We start from the raw sequence: 19,046 nt of genomic DNA on the forward strand, positions 1-19,046 counted from the left end.
ACTTGAGGTAGTTTGGCTGTGTGTTCCATCTATAACTGCATTTTTTCAACAAGTCATTCAAAGAGGAGAAGTTACTCCCATCTAGATGACTGTTAAGAGTATTTAAAAAGTCCGAGGTCTGGGGGACTTTTAATTCTATCCAAAGCAAGACTCTAGCCTCGCTACCAGTCCTCTGCACAGAAGGCGGACGAGTGACAGCAGTGCCGGACGGGCAAGTCCTGGAGAAAGGCAAGACTCTCAATGAAATTAACTCTTAATTTTGTTTCCTAGCATTTCCCCCTTCAGTGTCTTTCAATGAAAGGATCCTGAACATGACCCAGGGTTTGCACAGCGTTGCAGGCTTCTGCTTTCTGACTTCTCAGTCCGGCTAGGGTTTTGAGTTCATGCTGTTGGTGGTTAAGTGAGTAACCTTGTGAACTGCAGCATAAGTAAAGGAGACCCCTAGTGTTTCAGGGGGGATGAAGGAGTCTGCACGTTTTCCCCTTTAGTGGAAGCTGTGCACTGAGGGAATCCTGAAGTTAAGACCTACAAGAAAAATCCAGCTATGAAGGCAGGTCACCCTTATCCTTTTAGGCACCAAACTGAAATGACCTGGACATACCTGAAATCAACATTTCTGACGTAAATTATTTTAAAGGAAATGCAGTGATAGTCAGTGATAAAGAAAATCAGAAAAATAAAAGCTCCAAAGTAGTGAGTCTCAAACTTTGGAGACCACTTTGGGAGCTTATGAAAATTATGCATGTGTGGGTGTTTTTTGTGCTGTTCAATCAGAAACCCTGGGCGTGTGTATTTTACCAAGCTTCCTAGGTGATTCTTCAGATGCACGCCACAGTGAAGGAATCACTGTGCTGGATGGGTCATTGTTTTCTGACAAGAGTCTTAATTCCATACTGATAGGATTAATATAACCTAATTTTATGAATTGAGTGGAGTTACCTTTTAAAAAGGAAAAAAGAGGCTTTCCATCGCCGGTATTTGTTGAGGACAAAATTTGCTGTTTTGGATGCTTCCTTAGATTTGAGTTCAGAAACGTTTTTTAGATCTTTTCTTGCTGTGGATCTGATTTCCTTCTGAAAGTGGAGGCAGTGTACGAATAGTGCAGTCTTAGGGAAGTGAAAGGCAACGTTTTAGAACCTGGCTGACATTCCCAAACTTATTCAAGTTTTTGTCCTACTGGGGTTGCGTATTCAGCCGCGTCCACAAACACATTATAACATCAAAACAAATATTATCTTAATTTGTGTGAAATACTACTGTGTGTCTAAATCAAGTTTGCTAAATTTCTTCCATGAGAAATAATTGGAAGACAATTTTTATTTGGCTGGCTTCCAAATAATCAGTGTCTAATATTTTAATGTATAAGAAAACGTTTTTAAATCTCTATATTTACCCCCATCTTTCAAAGCATAGTTTTTTTTCATGGAGTGCTGTGCATTGCTAGTCAGTGATCTATCTATTTATCTATCTGTCTATCATCTATATATCTTTTTGTGTTTATAAAAACAATAAAAAAGGGGGTGAAGGGATAAATTACCAATATAATGATCAGGCCTTTTAAATCATGACCATGAAAAATGTTCAAGGGCCACGTGACCTATTACAGTTACCATCAGGTTTCATGAATTGAGAGCTCACAATTTTCATTTGTAGGTGTTTACAGTACAGCTAACACTTGGAGATCAGCACTGGGAAGCTGAAGGAACTAGTATTAAAAAAGCCCAGCACACAGCTGCTGCCAAAGCTTTGGAAGGAACAAAATTTCCCAAACCCATAGCCCGCCCTTTTCGTAGCGAAGGAAGGAATCCAGGTATTATGCGTGGGCCAAGACAGGTTCCTTTCAAAAGTGTGTCTAGAGGTACCATTTAGTATGTATATGAATTCTTTCGTAACTAACTTGGTGATTTTGAAAGCACAGATTCTGCACTACCAGTGGCAAATACTATCCTTACTCTAAAGCAGTGGTTCCCAACCGATGGTCCCTTGATTCCTGACGACCTGGAGAGGCGGTCATGGGAGTTGGGGGGGCGGGGGGAGCTGTCATGAAACGATTTCTAAAATTTCAGAAAAGGTTAATGAAAATACTTTTCTTTCCCTTGATAAGGTTATACAGATTGCCAAGAATGTAGGTTTTAGCTAGAATCATTTCAACTCAGTGTGGTAATATCAGTTATAACATGCTGATCAGAAACCCTGATTGTCATCTCCTGATCTTTAAAAAGAATGAGAAAATAACTTAAATATTTATTACTTAAATACAAATCAGATAATGTCTCTTCAAACAAGGAACCAAGCAGGAGAATACTAATAAAGAAGAGTGTCTGGTGAAAGGTTAGGAACCACTGACCTGGCGGCCGTGGGTAGGAGTGACTATTTTAGCACTTACCCCTCAAGTACGTGAAGTATCCCAGGCCTTTTGTACGCAGCAATGAATCCGGGAAGACCTCGCTCACACCTTTCTTGTTGCTTTTGATTTCTTTGTGGTATTCTGTCTTCAGACTCATTCTCTACTGCAGATAAATTTGATGAGTCAGACTTGCTCTTAAAATGATTCAGGTTATACTTAAAATGCAACTATGTGAATTCTGTAAAAAATATAATTCTGATGTTAGGTAAGAGGGGTTGATTACTCATGTGACCCTCTGATTTTGCAGACCCAAAGATATTATTATAAATTTGATTCATGCACTAAATTTAGTCAGACCAAGTATAATACAGAATCAAGTCATTTTTATTTTCCTTTACATACATCCTAAAGAGGCATTTTAAAGTCGATTTTCGTGTGCATTTAAATCAAACTTTGCCATTGCTAGTGTTGTTCTGTGTTTGATATGGAAGTGCTGTTTTTAAATGTGATTGTGCACTGACACTAATCTTTCCAGGCTGGTTTTCTTTTTAAATGGTCTTTAAAGGTTTATGAATTGGACGAACTTAGAAAAAGAAAATTGGAAAATTAATAGCGTCTGTTTTCTAAAGTTGATGATTCTGAAATAACCAAAGATATACTTGCTCCTGTTGTATGTGGAAACAACTCATTTTCCTAACAAGTATTATCACCACAGGTCAAATTCCATTTTAAATATTGGGAATTGAAATACCTGAATATTTTGTGTGCCTCATCTGACCTCTCCATGTAGAATTTACCTGCCTTTTTCTCAGTGATTCTACACCTGTCCTTATAGCACATCTTGTGTTGTAGTTCGTTGAGTATGTATGTTGTGTTCTGTGAGCTCCTGTGGGGCAAGAATTGTGTCCCTCAAGCTTAGCACAGTGCTTTGCATTCAGTTAGTACTTAATAAATGCATTGTTCTATGAAATAATGTGTACAGATATACTTCTAAGTGTAAGCCGATAACCCAGTAAGTCAGTACAACCAGTGTTATATAGGTTAAATACTCACAAATGACAAAATGATTTGGATAGTCACCTGGGATTTTTTAATCATGGAAGTTGATAAGTATTGGAACTTACTTCTGACAACTGGAATATATGGCTTGCACTGATAACATCTCATGTTAAGTTGTTGCTCCCTCTAATAGCCCTTACAGTATATTTTGTGCAGTTGACTGTGTATTAATATCTAGAAATCACAGCAGATTCTTGGATTTCCTGACCTGCTGCCTAGCAGTGAAGTGCATCATGAATCCAATTAGTAGAAAGCATGTTATTCTTTCTGATTTTAGTGACTGTCATTCCTATGTCAGAGAAAAAAACAGTTCTTTGTGCTAATTCTGTGTTGCAGACAGCATAACCCCTACTGTAGAGCTCAATGCACTGTGCATGAAACTTGGGAAGAAACCAATGTATAAGCCTGTTGACCCTTACTCTCGGATGCAGTCCACCTATAACTACAACATGAGAGGAGGTGCTTATCCGCCAAGGTATGTGTGTGTTTTAAATACAGGTGAAAGTATACCCGATCTTTTGCATAGAATGCTGACATGTGTAGGTCGTGGAGCACGGGATGATCTGGTCATCTTTGGCCTGCCCCTTCATTGTGTTGGTGTCTTTGGAATGTATCTTGATGCTGTTTTTTTCTCCTGTCACTGGAAAGGGCCTCAGCATGTTCCTCACCAGCAGTGTGGCTTGCGCTCCCAAGCAATCTGGTTAAAGAAAGATCGCCCTTGGAACTGCTTTGTGTAACTGAGTCATATTCGAACGCGATTGCCCTAACACCATGATTCTCAGCGTTCATAGATTTCCTGATTATTATTTACTGGGTACTTTCTGACATTCGAATTGAACGTGCTTTGTAAATAGCCTTGGCGTACAGGTGCAGTAAAATATTAATTGAAACCTGAAAATGCCATGTGTTAAAAACCTCCTGCACTCAGTCATAAGACATTAACGGATATTTGATGATCCAAATGGAAGTCTTCATTTCCCTGCTCTACTTGGAAGGGTGGGTGGTGGGCAAAACCAGTTTAAAAATACAAACTCTGAAATGGAAGAAACCAACTTCTACCAGGCTACAGGCTGTTGGGATTTCCAGAAATGAGGGCCCTTTCTAAAAGTCTTCCATTTACAAATTTCCAGTCTTTTCTGGAGACACACAAGTGTGAATCTCAGATATGAGAAAGTAGAGCAAGTTGTTTTCTGTCTCAGCTACAGCCTGATCCATTTTAGATTTTGTAAAGACTGTGTGTGGCAATTCTAATCCAGAGTAAATTTATGAAGTCTCTGGATATACTGTTGAGGGTTCATCATTGGCAAGCAAACACTAATGCAGTTTAAGGACCCATGATGCAGGAAATACCTGGAATTTGCCAGAGAATGTATGGGTGACTTAACAACCTGAGACTGTTTTCCTCGTCCCGTTTTATTTTTAGGTACTTTTACCCATTTCCAGTGCCACCCTTACTCTATCAAGTTGAACTTTCTGTGGGAGGACAGCAATTTAACGGGAAAGGAAAGACGAGACAGGCCGCGAAACACGATGCTGCTGCGAAAGCTTTGAGGATCCTGCAGAATGAGCCCCCGCCTGAGAGGCTGGAGGTAAGGAGAGAACAGAGTTGAAGCTCCTTAACGCTTTGGGCAGAGCAGGAGGGTGGCATGAAAGACATCATCTCAAGTTACTTTTTCTAAGAAGATGCATTGAGAGCTGCCCATCATTTTTGTTATTTGGTAACTACAAGATTTTGCCCCTGTAGCTTTCTGGCCTTTTTTCTCCCCCTTTAAAAAAGAAAAAAATTCTTAGCAAGAAAGTCAGATGCCTTCTTTTTCATTCTATGGCATAGTTTTGAGTGAACATGTTATTATAGAAAACTTGTGACTCAGTTGAGTTGTGAAGAACATACACGGATGAATTTTTTGGTGCTAAAGGTCATGCTTATCAGAATCTGCTGTGATTTATGCTACCAGGTTCCAGAATTTTCTGAAGCCATTCTTGACCAGCCACTCTTCCTTTATAATATTAAAATGCCAGTTCTCTATTGTGCATAACAAACCATCACAAAATTTAGTGGCTTCAACACCTGCAGGCATTTATTTTGTTCACAAATCTGCAGTTTAGGCAGGGCTTGGCTGGGGGAGAGCTTGTCTCTGTTCCACATGGCTTTGGCTGAGGCCGCTCTGCAGGGGCGGGAGGATCCGCTTTCAAGACGGCTCCCTCACACAGCTGGTAAGCTGTTGTTGGCTGTTGGCTCTGAGCTAAGTGGGGGCTCCGGCCCAGGGACCTCAGTTCCTCTCTTCCTTAGTTAACCTGTGCAAGGACTGCTGACACGTCCTCACGGTATGATGGCTGGGTTCCAAGAGGGAGCATCCTAAAGACAGGAAATGGAAGCAGCTGCCTGTTTCCTAAGCCCCGGGCCCAGAAATCAGCACATGACTTCTCCCGTATTCTCAGAGTCAAGTAGGCACAGAGGCCAGATTCAAAAGGAAGAGATAGAGAATCGCACTTTTTAAAACATTCAGGTAAAATTCACATAATATAAATTCACAATTTTAACCATTCTAAATCTACAATTCAGTGGCTTTTCATACATTCACAGTATTGAGAACCCCACTTCTGGATGAGAGGAGTATCAGAGAATTTGGGGGTCGTGTTTTAAAACTACCACAATAGGAAAGGACTGGAACTCTTTGTGATTAAATAGGAATATGGGTCTTAGCTAATCAGTGACTCCATGCCATTGAGGGGCCAGAGCATTAGTGAATATCTCTGGTAAGGTAGAATCTTAACACGTTGCGTACGGATCACGAGACTCTTCACGAGGGATTTAAACCCCGCCGTACGCAACGTGTTAACACCACAGGTCCAGAAGAAACCCACTAAATAGAAAACCTTGAGATTTCATGATTCTGTTGCATCATGGCATGAAATGCCACCTAAAACTGTCTCTGCAAAGCATTTATTTTTCCTCAAGAATCAAGTTCACAAAGAACAAGAAGATCTTGCACACAACCTTGGTGTGATAGGTGTGCCCGCATGGGGACCTTGTCAGGTGCTTGCTGAGGTCCACTGTGTTCAGTTGCCCCCCAAGGTCCTCCAGCTCGGACGGTGCTCTGTGGCGTCAGGGCTGGCCGCACAGGAGGATTTTGTCTTTGTGTTGTTACAGTGCATTTCCATCTCCCAGTGTCATCACACATTTTAACAGAGACAATGTGTTTCCAGGGTCCACTGAGGACCAGATTAAAAAGAGCGGACTGTAACTTAGAAGAGGAGAATGTAGTGAAGTTAAAAGGATGGGCTTCTCTGGGGTGAGATTTGATAAAACACCAAGAGGTGGTGTAATCTGAGTTATTTTGGAGGGTTTTCATTTTCCTACCTGACTTTGGTGCTAATCGAATTAAAGTTGGTGGAGTAGATATTTCTCAGTTCCTTCTAGCCAGCAGGTGGTGAAAGATCACTGAACACTGGTTTGTGGGTTTTCTGCTTCAGAATCACTTGAGAAATTAAAAAAACAAAAAATCCCTTGGCCCAGCTCACACAATTCTAGTACAGTGGGTCTAGGGTAAGACCAGGAGCCTCTTTTTCTTTTTAATGTACTCTTGGAGTACTCCTAACGCATGGTAAGGGTTTGGGAACCACAAGCCCTGAGTGTTATCAGTGCTTCCCAGGCAGTTTTCTCCACATTGAGTTCTCCTTGGAAGTTCTCACAGTACTGCTAGAAAGGGAAAGTGCTGTTGGTGTCTCGGAGGTTGGCTCAGGCCTGCGGCCCGCAGTACACACGGTCTCAGGCCCGCGGGGCGGAGGCCGCAGTAGGCAGGTTCTCCTGGGCTCATGTTAGGTGTGTAGGGAGATTTGCCAGGAATAATGCTCAGATCCACCTGTGCCATTGTTGCCTCCTTTTTGCCCCTTTTCTAGTTCTGCATAGTTTGAAGCAGAGACAGTGCCCTTCAGAAATGGCTCAAAGACTGACCTTAACCAGTGCTCAGAAGCGAGAATCATCAGCTAGGATAAGACATTTTCTTTGGAGTCAGACACGAAACACTTGGCCTTCAGCCTAAACAAGCTGCCCCTGACTTACCAGGTCCCCTGGTAGGTGGGTAGGAGAGGGTAAAGAGAGACATTTTCAAAAGATAACTTTAATTTTTTTTTCTTACAAGTAATGCATACGAACTATACAAATTTTAAAATTCAAAAACAAGTAAAAACAAATGGTTTATAAATTGCCACTTGTAAATAATCACTATATAAACATTTTGATGGATGTCAGTGCATTTAGAAGTAACTTCACAGAAATGGGATGGTATTGTATGGAAACCACCCTTTTTCACTGAAGTGCTTATCATTAATATGTTCTCGTGCCGTTTCCTTACAGTTCCATGGAGGACTCAAATCCACCATGTAGCTACACAGTTTTTAATGGCTGCAGGGTGCTCCATTGTATGCACGTACCAGTCTGTCTTTTCAACAGAGGCTTGGTTATTTAGGTTGTTCGCAATTTTTCCTGTTAATAAAATACGTAATGAAGAACATTGATGTAGTTAAATCTTTGTGTATGTCTCTGGCTATTTTTGTGGGCTTCAGCCCTAGAAGTAGAATTGCACCCCCATGTAGGTGGCCAAGTTCCCCACCAGGAAGGTGGTACCATCTTAGACTTCTGCCAGCAGGGCGTGAGCAGCCTGTTTGCCCACGGCCTACCAGCATTGGAAATTGTCCTTTTAAACAAATTGTCATTTCTGCTGTTGAAAATTGTAGAGCATGTGATTGTGTGGTGGCTGAATTCATCCTCTCTAGAACATAGCCAGTAAAGACAGCAGTTTCTGTCTACAAGGCTGGTATAGTCTGGTCGCTTGATGACAGGCCTTATACCAGGCCCTCTCCCTGTGGAGCTCAGCTTAATGGAGCTGACAGATCGTAACATGAGTATCATCAAAAAGTGCAGTGAGTGCTAGGATGGAAAAGTAGCAAGTGTTATATGAGCATAAAATGTCTTGTTTAGAGTGGAGTAATGGTGTATTCAGAGAAGTCCTCTGAGGAAGTCGCTTAGCTGAGACTAAAGATGAGCAAAAGAGCAGAGGAGGGAAGTACATTCCCAGCCGAGGGAGAAGATTGTGCAAAGGTCTTGAGTTGGGAAAGCGCTTTTATTTTGTTTTTAATCTAAGGTTTGCGCTAATAAAGGATGATGTATTCAGTGTCTGAGCTGTTCGGATAAGACGGTCATAGCTACAGTATCTGTAATGTATCAGTAGGGAAATGGTTTAATAAACGGATACCTTTATCGAAGGGAGTACCCGAGTGTGGTGAGTCTGTGTACGTGGGCCTGGAAGGAGGCCCGTAATCTGTTGGTTGGGGGAGGGGGAGTTCAAGATTCAGAGCTATTAATTCTATGTATAGTGTGATCCTGGTTCTGTTTAAGGAAACAAAAGCGCCGTGAGTGTGTGTGTGTGTGTGTGTGTTTGATTGTGCATAGTTTCTATCTGGAAGGTTATATCAGACTTTTAAAGTAGTTTTCTCTTGGTGGTAGTGGTAGAAGACTGACTTCAAAATTGTACTGTTGGAAGTTTTTTTTAAAAAAATACTTTTGTAAAAATAAATAAATGCAGCTCCTTATCTTCACGTGGGCCAGGGACATATTTAGGTAGAATTAAAACTGAAATTGGAAACCTTAATCCTCATTATACAGTCAGGGTCCACTGGGCTCAATTTTCGTTTTTGAGCCTTGTTTTCCAAATTCTGAAGGGATTTACATTGCATGACTTTTACTCTTTTTTTAAAGGTCTTATGAAGAACAAAGAGAAAACATACTTTTTCAAATAGAATAAAACTCATTCTGTCTTACAACGATCATATTGGTCCTTTGAACCCTTTCATAAATCTTTCCATTATGGAATCTTAATTTTTCTGTGTTTTGAAATATTTTTGCTGTTTGTCATGCTACATACCATTTCAGTACTACTCATATATTCCCAAATATACTAAGCAAGACTAAAATAATGAGAAAATGGAAGAAGGATGAAATCCCGAGGTGGATGATACAGTAGTAAAATAATTGTTATTATTGCATCGTCCTTTAATGCTCTTACTGTATTGCCTAATGTACTACATTCTTTCAAGAAGATACAAAAGAAGGCTAGAGCCACCATCTTTTTACTCTACTGTATTTAGCTTTCCTTGAACCCAGGTGAGAATTCAGAATTTTTCTTTTTCCATCTGTACTGGCAAAGAGAAGAGAATTGACAGAGGAAGACATTTCTGTGATTAGACAAATCAGAAGATGAATGCAAGGAGACAGGTAGCAGCACTGTAGACTGGTGGGGATGGTGAGATTGAGTGTTTAAGTAAAGTCTCAGAAGGTGAGTCTTCAGGTGATAACCTTACATAAATTTTCTCAAACTCAGGAATCAGCTAGTGAGTAATGTATTTCTATGGTACGAAAAGGAAGTGTCTTCTCTTCTGGTCACTCAACAGGAGGGACTTCATCACACAATATTTTTCAACATGAACCCAGACCATCCTGTTTTGATTTTTTAAAAAAGTATGTGTGACAACATTCTTTCATCTTTTATGATGTTGGGCCACCAGAATTTATTTCTTGTCACCTGTTGTCCACAAAATAAGTGGGCAAATGCAAAAGGAGGCATATGTGCAAAGGTGATTGGAAGGAAAGGTGATAGATGATATAACAATGAAAAAAGTGGTTAGATTGGTCCTTCTTTGGGGGGTTATAAATCTAAAAATGAAAGCATTCTGTTTTATGGAACAAAGAAGATGGCTGTTCTCTCTTTAACAAAATTATGAGTCAGGTTCAAAAGTAGTGTGTTTTGACAATAGCAGAAGAATCAGAGTCACGAAAAGCTAGGACCTATTGAAGATGGATTTGAAATCTTGCATCGTTACAAGTGGGCTGTGCTCCAGGTTCAGGCTGCCAGCTGATGAGCAGTTAGCTTAGCTGCATTTAAAGCACCTTGCCCGTTTCAGGTGCATATATATGCCTTCCACACTACAAACCTGGACTAAAAGCTTGGGTTTGCTATTTTATGTTCTTATTAAAATCTCTAATGAAATGCTTTTTGTTATCCTTTATTCTGTATATTATTTGTAAATGCCTTGAAACGTAGAAAAACAAGAAGCGTCTGTTGGAGCCAGATGATCAGTGGTGATGACTGTTTTTTCCCGGCATACTGAGGGTTAAGCGTGGTTCAGAGTGTGTTTTTCTTCTCTTAATATTGCCTAGATTTTATTGCTGAACCATACTATGGGATTGATGTTAACAGTAATTCCCACTTCATGAAGGTAAGACTAAGGGCCTACTACACTTTCCCCATCTTACTGGGAATGGTATTTGTGAATTTGTTTTGAGTCATTTGCTGCTTCCCCCATTGCAACATTTTGTCCAATCCAGATAATATCAAAATTATTTATGTAAAAGAGCAACATACTCTCAATTCCAAGTAAATGTATATCTTTGTTTCCTGTTTTGCTTTTTTATTTTACTGGCTGCTTTGTCCCTCTTGAAATTCCTTTGGAAGCAATGGCTTAGAGCAGTGAATCTCAACTCTGGTTGCTAGTAAAATCACCTGGGGACTTAAAAAAAAAAATACTATAAATAAAAGGGGTACCCAGGCCCAACCTGCGAAAATTTGAGTTCAGTTGTCTGGAGTGGGACTCTGGCATCTGTGTTGGTAAAGCTCCCAAGTGATTCTAATGAGCTAGCTGTGGTTGAGAGCCACTGGCTTAGAATTTAGAATTTAGCAGTAGGCCATTGTTTCCTATCAGACTTATGTGGAACCTCAATATATAAAGCAGAAACGTAGCATCTCATTAGTGTAGACTTAAAAGCTTGAATTTTATAATATTTATTAAAGCAATCACTTAATTTGTGAATTTTCACAACACAGAATATATTGTTTTCGTCTGTTAAAAAAAACATGGCTGGGAAAGATACAGTCTCATTTTAGAGTAGTGGTTAACTCTGCCATGGGAAGTAGAGTGAGGAGGGCTCCGTCCTGTTCCTTAAAAAAGAAACAAAATTTAATGTCAATAGTACTTAATGTTGACATTTGTTAAATCCAGCACAGTTGCCTGTTACATTACTATCTGTACTTTAAAGTAGATCATAATTAAAAGTAAAAGTTTAATTGGGCTGGTATAATGAACAAAAAAATTTGAAAATTGGGGTACATGCATGGCATTTGATGTCTTATATCAGCTTCAGCATCTAGTTTATTTCCAAATTTTGTTCTGGTTGCACATAAGGAAGACATTCTCATTGACACAATTACTTAGCATGAGAGTGGACTTTTTTTTTTTAAAGCTCATTTATTTAAAAAAATCTCTGGATACTCTTCAGATGAACAGCTGTCAAAAAACCTTGCTGTGCACAAAAATGGGTTAACCTGTCAGCACAAGTTAACGTATTGACAGTCTCTCGTGTGTTAATATTTGGTGTGAAGCACATTTTTTTTGCTTTAAAAAACATTAAGATAAAATACACATAGCATAAAGGTTACCATTTTAACCAATTTTAAGTGTATATAGTTCTGTGGCATTAAGTCTGTTCTCAATGTTGTACAGTTATCATCACTGTCCATTTTCAGAACTTTTCATCATCCCACATAGAAATTCTGTACCCATTAAATAATTCCCCTTGCTCCCAACCCCCACCCCCTGGTAACCTGTATTCTGCTTCTGTATCTCTATGCACTTGCCTATTCTAGACACCTCAGATAAGTGGATATTTGTCTTTTGTGTTTGGCTTATTTCATTTATCTTGTTTTCAAGGTTCATTCATGTTGTATCATGTTTCAGAATTTCATTCCTTTTTAAAGCTGAATAATATTTCATTGTATGGATATTCCACATTTTACTTACCCGTTCATCTGTTGATGGATGTTTGGGTTGTTTCCACCCTTCAGCCATTGTGAATAACGCTGCTGTGAACATTGGTGTACAAGTATGTGTTTGAGTCCTTACTTTATTCTTTTGAGTATATGTCTAGAAGTGGAATTGCTGGATCATATTGTAACTCTGTATTTAACTTTTTGAGGAACCACCAAACTTTTCCACAAGAGGTAGCAACATTATACATTCTCACCAGCAACCTACAGGGGTTGTAGTTTCTCCACATCCTCACCAACACTTGTTATTTTCTGTGGCCATTCTTGTGGGAGGGAGGTGGTAGCATTGTGGTTTTGATTTGCGTTCCCTAATGATCAGTGGTGTTGAGCATGGTTTCATGTGCTGCTTGGCCATTTGTATATTTTCTTTAGAGACATGTCTATTTAAAATCCTGTCCCCATTTTTGAATTGGGTTGTTCGTTGTTATTGAGTTGTAGGAGTTCTGTTTATATTCTGGATGTTAATTCTTTATCAGACATAATTTGCAACTATTTTCTCCCATTCTGTGGGTTGTCTTTATTCTCTTGATAGTGTCCTTTGATGCACAAAAGTTTTAAGTTTTGATGAAGTCCAGTTTATTTTTTTTCTTTTATTGCCTGTGCTTTTGGTGTTATATCCAAGAAATCATTGTCAAATCCGGTGTCGTGAATTTTCCCCAATGTTTTCTAAGAGTTTTATAATTTTAGCCATTATGTTTAGGTCTTTGATCCATTTTGAGTTCATTTTTGTATAGGGTGTAAGGTAAGAGTCCAACTTCATTTTTGTGTGTATGAATATCTGGGTTTCCCAGCACCATTTGTTGAACATACTTTTAAAAATCGGTAATTTTTTTTTTTTTTTAAGTTTAAAATGTATTTAACAACTAAATTTCAAACAAAACCTCTGTGGAACCCAAGCCTCATAATGCACCTTGCTTGAAGATTTCTGGCTTTAAGGATTCACCCATAAAAGGCAGGCCCTTTTTCTCCTTAGGACTTAAACAACAAGAATAAAAGTGTGTTTAGCTTAATAAACCACCAGAAATGTTATGCAAATAATTTTGACCAGGCAGAGAGTGAAGTGAAATCAGATTGGAAAGAAGACATTAGCATCATAGAAAGGAGAGACGGAGTTACAAATAGTGTCTGGGATCAATGTACTTGTACAAGATTATATTCTTGATTATATTAATGTGTTTTTTTTTTAAACTTCAAGTTTTATTTCTTTTAGTTACAGCTTGAAATAATGGTCCAGTGTAGGTATAGAATCTACCTGATAAACGCAAGGAAATGCACAACAGTTAAAATTCTGGATAGTCCTGTACACACTGTCAGGCAGTTCTAATCTTGGAAATAGGATTTTAGAAATTTTTTGATTAAAGAGTCCCAATAACATGAGAAAAAGCAGGTTTTGGGGCACTTGGCTGTTACCGAGCTTATCTCATTTCTCCTGTTATCATTGCAGCGCACATGGAATCAGTTATGTTATCTGCACGCACAGAGGTCTCTCCTCTGCAGTCCCGCCCCTGGCTGGAGGACTATAAATGAACCTCGTTATAAAGATAGAATCCCAGCCTTTGTTCAGGAGACTTTAGTAGTTTGCACCTTGAATTTTTGCCAGCAGCTGGGATGAGATCCTTGGCAGTTTTATAATTGTTCAGCTGCATCCTTTTGAAAAAAGTGGTTTCCAGAGACTTTATGTCCAGATAAGAAACCTGCATACTTAGGTGGAGAGACTTATATTTGAACTTGCCTTGTCCCACAAAGACCTGTCTATATTTTGATTTTTTCCAAAATGTGCGGCTTGCCAGTCCTTGAGGGGAGCTTTGGAAGTCACTCTTCCTGAGCAGCCAGCGAGCTATCTTGCTGTACCATGATTAGGCTGACTCGTACCTACAAGTCTGTTATGTGTGCATTGTCTATGGTGGATTTATGAGGTACAATCTGACCCAAGTGTGTGATAGGAGACTTTTTTCTTTAACCTTTTAAATTCACTGACACACGGAACGCGTGTGGCCTTGTTCACTGGTTTAGCGCTCGATCCATAAAACCGAGGCTCAGTGCTTTTAAGGTTTATCATCACAGCTGAGATGTTGATGGTTTCAATAAGAGTTGACCACTAAACAATTATTCTTCCTTTAGGTGAATGGAAGAGAATCAGAAGAAGAAAATCTCAATAAGTCTGAAATAAGTCAAGTGTTTGAGATTGCACTTAAACGGAACTTGCCTGTGAATTTTGAGGTAAGCTTATGTTACTTGTAGGACTCTGTTATACAGTACTGCTGGCATTCATCACTGGGCTTACATTTTTCCTAAATAACATTGGAATAATCCCATATATGTGAACCTTCACATTTAAGATTCAGACTTTATATTTAGCAAAGCACTATTCTTCTAGGAGTCGTGAACTTAGGGGCCACTGTGGATCTCTATAGACGGTCCACGATGGCCTCCGTAGGTCAGAATCTCCTGAAATGGGCTGAAGAGTATTGTGTTTATGTTCATATGTATTCTTCTAGGGAGGGTCCATTATTTTCAGAAGACTGTCAGAAGCTTCTTTTACCCCAAAATGTTAAGAATCTTAAATAGTCCCTAAAAATCTTGTCAGAGTAAGTTTAAAAAGGACATAGGTTTTGTCATTGTTCAGTTCACCCATTTAGTAACTTCATTTGTTATTGGAGACTTTATGGTCTAAAAACAATAACAGTTGTGAGTTGAAAATGGAAAATAAGATCCGTTAGTACACGTTTCCTTCAGACACAGTGAGTCCAAATCGGTAGGCAGGTAAGGGAGACATTTGTGGAAATTTCCTTAGTAGTCTGGCAAATTCTTTCCTTTGATTTCCATGCTTGGTTAGGTCATGTTTTAACACACAAAGCAGATTTGTCTGCCAGTTCTTTGGTCAAAGTTATAAAGACTATATATTTAGTCTTCCAAAGAGCTTTAAACTCACATACTGTTACTTTAGGCAAATGTAATTTGCAATGGGACATCTGCTTAAAGCAATTTAAATGGTTCATAAACTTTTGTAGCATTTTTGCAGTTAGATCCCCCAAATTTCATGCCTGACTTTCATACAGTATATACCTTCTTATATTATGTGCTAGCACCTTAAACTGGCTTCTGAGTTCAGTCCTTAATCCACCAGTGGAGTGATGATGATGGTTTACCTGCCTGCCACGGGCCATAGGTAGGGGTGGGGCGTTGCACTCGGATCACAGGCCATCCCACGTCCTCCCACACCCATCCCTGGCCCGCCAGACCAGGTTTCTACTGTTCCCCTTCCGGAGTGCTGAGCACCAGGTGCATCTAGGGATGGTACCTTCTTACCTATCCCTTCATCCCTTCCAGCCTTTCTCCCTCTGTTGGGGGTGGAGTGTGGGGATTGGGGAGGCGATGAGACAGGACATACAGAATGACAGGGCTAGGGGTTGGGTGGGAACTAGGTGGGAGATTCACCCCAAGAAGCCACAAGGTTTCCCTGTGCACCCATTGCAGGAAAGGGAGGAAATCTTCCTTCTCTCCTCCTCCTGAGCGATTAGTATGGAATGAGGATGGGTTTTCAAAGATTGGAGGGAGTGGTACCAAGATTGTGGGAGTCAGAGATGCCTGGCTTCCTGGGTCACGTCAGGGTTACAGAGATGACTGCTGGGCCCTGGGAAGCTTGTCACCTGCTCACACTAGTTGCCGCCTGACCTGAGAGTCACAGCACTTTCCGGAACTGTAATGAGGAATTGCCGTTTGAGGGTTGGCTCTGTGGGATTTGGGGGCCAGATTGCTTCCATCCTACTTCGTTTTCATTTAGGTTTCAGATTTGTCTTTCAGAATTGTGTGCAAGAACAGGTATCACATAGCAGGGAACTTGTCAGGTAGTCACATAAAAAAATTGTGGGATTGCCCTCTGGTGGTAAATATCTTCAAAGTAATAATTTAAAACATTACTATTTGTGTTCAGCTCATAGCATTGAGTTTGTTAATATGAGTACTTATATTAAATAACTCTCATATCAAAGGTTCATATTAACTTACATTATTAGTTTGGGCAAGAGCTTCCATTTTTTCCCCCCACAGTTCTGTCTCTTACACCTGGAAGATTGCGTAGCATATAGTGGGTGCTCAGGAAATGTTTATTGACTCAGTGAACAGAATAGTTGTGTTTTTCTAAAACTAAGTTTTTGGTAGTAAAATCTCTCACATAGGAAACTGGGTTAGGTGTTTGATATAAGACAGGGGCCATTCATACAATTCTTCAGGAAAATGTATACAACTTGATTTTTTGATAAAATGTATAGTTTTAGTTAGGAAAATGCAACGGTGCTGGTTGATACAGTCATTGGGAGGCAAGTGTGACTTGATCACAGTAAATGCATCCGAGCTCAGACTCTAAATGTCGGTGGCGGGATTGTGGTGTGAGTAGACAGTGAACATGGTGGCTGAGGGGCTGGGGTGGAGCTGGGGATTTGAAGTGAGCCGTAGGGCGGCTGCTCTTAATTTGCAGACTCATCCGAGGACATGGAAAGCACTGTTCAGGGCCGGGGCATTTTGGAATCGTGGTATGTGAGGGCCCTAGGGGGCACCCCAACGCCAGTCTGCAGGTGCCTTGCAAGCTGGGCCCTCCCTTCCCAGCATGCCTCAGCCTTTGTCGGCCAGTCAAGGCCACTCTGAGGTGCCTGCATTCCCCCCTGGGAGCACAGCAGTGATACACACACTTTTTCATATGCTTACTCGTCATTTAGAGATCTTGTGAAGTACCTGTTCAAACATTTTTTAAATTGAGTAGTTTATCATTTTATTGACTTGTAGTTCTTTAAATATTCTGGATATAAATCCTTTGTCGGATACATATATTTAAATATTCTCTCATTCTCTAGGCCCCACTTTTTAACTTTTTAAATGTGTTTTAATCTGCAGTTTTTAATTTAGAGGAATTTGGGTTTTTTGTCTTTGTGGTGTCCTTTTGTGTTCCAGAACTCTTTGCCAACATCATTGTTATGAATTTTTCTCCCGTTTTCTTCTGAAAGCTTTATAGTGTTTAGCTTTTACCTTTAGGTCTGTGTTCTAGCTCCAGTTAATTTTTGTTTGTGGTTAAGTTCAAGATCATGGTTCAGTTTTTCCCCACGTGGATATCTAGTTGCTCCAATACCATTAGTTTGGTGTATTTGCCAAAAATCAGGGGACAGTATATGCAGGTCTATTTCTGCGTTCTCCCCGTGGTATTGTCCCTGTGTTGACCCTCCCACAATGCCACGATGGCATAGTGGCTATAACTTCAGAGGAAGTCTTGGAGTCTGGTAGTGTAAGTCCTCTTAGTTCTTTCCAAGGGTGTCTGGGCTTGTGTAGGCTTTGATTTTTATTTTTCTTCTGTGTGAGTATGTAATCACTTTAATACGCAGGTTTCTGTTCATATTCCATTTTAGTGTTTTTCCCCATCTTTATTGATTTTTACATTTTTACTGTGTAAAACACTAAACTGGTTCCAAAAGTCAAAACTATACAAAAAGATACATTCAGAAGTGTCATCTCACCTCCTTTCTCCCCTCTCCCTCTCACATACTGTAGGGAACTAATTCCATTGGTTTCTACTTTATCCTTCTTGTGTTTCTTTTTGCAAAAATAAGAATATAAACACATGTGTCGGTTTATATATATGTATACATATATGTAAAATCCTTTTCTTAACACAAAAGTTAGGGTACCTTATATACTCTTCTGCAGTTTGCTTTTTGTTACTCTCGGCGTTTAGAGGTTTTCTTATTCTTTTTTACAGCTGCATAGCGTTCAGTGTTTAATAAGGTCAATCTTTGCTGGAGGCTCAGAGCAAATATTAAAGTTGAACTCTCTGTGCCATAATTATTTCTGGGCTTTGCTGGACCAGCTTCCTTTCTGCCATCTGCAGTGGATAACCCTACACTCAGGACAGTCTGTGACCCTGGGGAGATGTGAGCCATTCTGATGGGAGGGTGGGAGTAGAAAATGTTCCCCTGTTCCATGCCTCACTGTCTGGGACTCATCAGAGCCAAGAGCATCAACAAGTTGGAAAAATACGAGGAAAGGGAAGAAAAAATATTCAGTATTATCACTGTTTCCTTATGCTGACATTTACACTCCCTTCATTTAATGGGTTTTGACCTTCATCCCCGTTATGAATGTTTTCATGTGAAGTAGCGTGATTACCAGTGTGCCCTACAGCTCGTAATAAGTGTCTGTAATGCTTTCACTCAGTCTTTCCCTCTAAAACAGGTCGCCCGGGAGAGTGGCCCACCCCACATGAAGAGTTTTGTCACCAAGGTGTCGGTTGGCGAGTTTGTGGGGGAAGGTGAAGGGAAGAGCAAGAAGATTTCAAAGAAAAACGCTGCTATTGCGGTTCTTGAGGAGCTGAAGAAGTTACCGCCCCTGCCCACAGTGGAGCGGGTGAAGCCCAGAATCAAAAAGAAAACAAAACCCATAGTCAGGGTAAGAAATTTCCCGAATAGAGAGGGTATTATCATTGCCCATGGATGATTGGACAGCTTAGACAACTGGTTGCTGACCCCAGTGAAAGGGGAAGGACCTAACATGCACACACCAGGTCTGGGAGACCCTTCCTACAGGGGCCACCTTGTGTAGGTCTCTGGGGAGCTGCAGGTTGGGCAGATAAGGACACTGAGCCAGGTTCAGTGGGGGTACCTGCAGGCACATGCGTGCGCACACCCACCCACACACATGTCTGGATGAGTGTGTGCTCCCAGCCCTGTGATCACAGCTGCAGCACCCATCTGCTGGGAGTGGTTAACTGTGTCTCC

The 19,046-nt window shown here is 40.3% G+C and overlaps 1 protein-coding gene across 10 annotated transcripts in view; it reads left to right on the forward strand.

Moving 5' to 3' along the window:
* The window catches only part of STAU1 (staufen double-stranded RNA binding protein 1), a 47,517-nt gene that overhangs the window by 19,508 nt on the left and 8,963 nt on the right, over nt 1–19,046 (forward strand). For 4 of the 10 annotated variants that reach the window (XM_074317187.1, XM_074317183.1, XM_074317181.1 and 1 more), the window contains 4 exons: nt 3,743–3,881; nt 4,830–4,995; nt 14,407–14,505; nt 18,487–18,717. In XM_074317187.1, coding sequence (XP_074173288.1) covers nt 3,781–3,881; nt 4,830–4,995; nt 14,407–14,505; nt 18,487–18,717 — 597 coding nt within the window. In that variant the 5' untranslated portion in view covers nt 3,743–3,780. Of the gene's footprint in view, nt 1–1,653; nt 1,811–3,742; nt 3,882–4,829; nt 4,996–14,406; nt 14,506–18,486; nt 18,718–19,046 lie in introns of all 10 variants that reach the window. The other 6 variants (XM_074317184.1, XM_074317186.1, XM_074317182.1 and 3 more) reach the window with 3 other exon arrangements.

This window comes from Rhinolophus sinicus, linkage group LG13 (assembly GCF_036562045.2).
Source record: "Rhinolophus sinicus isolate RSC01 linkage group LG13, ASM3656204v1, whole genome shotgun sequence".
NCBI classification, from domain to species: domain Eukaryota; kingdom Metazoa; phylum Chordata; class Mammalia; order Chiroptera; family Rhinolophidae; genus Rhinolophus; species Rhinolophus sinicus.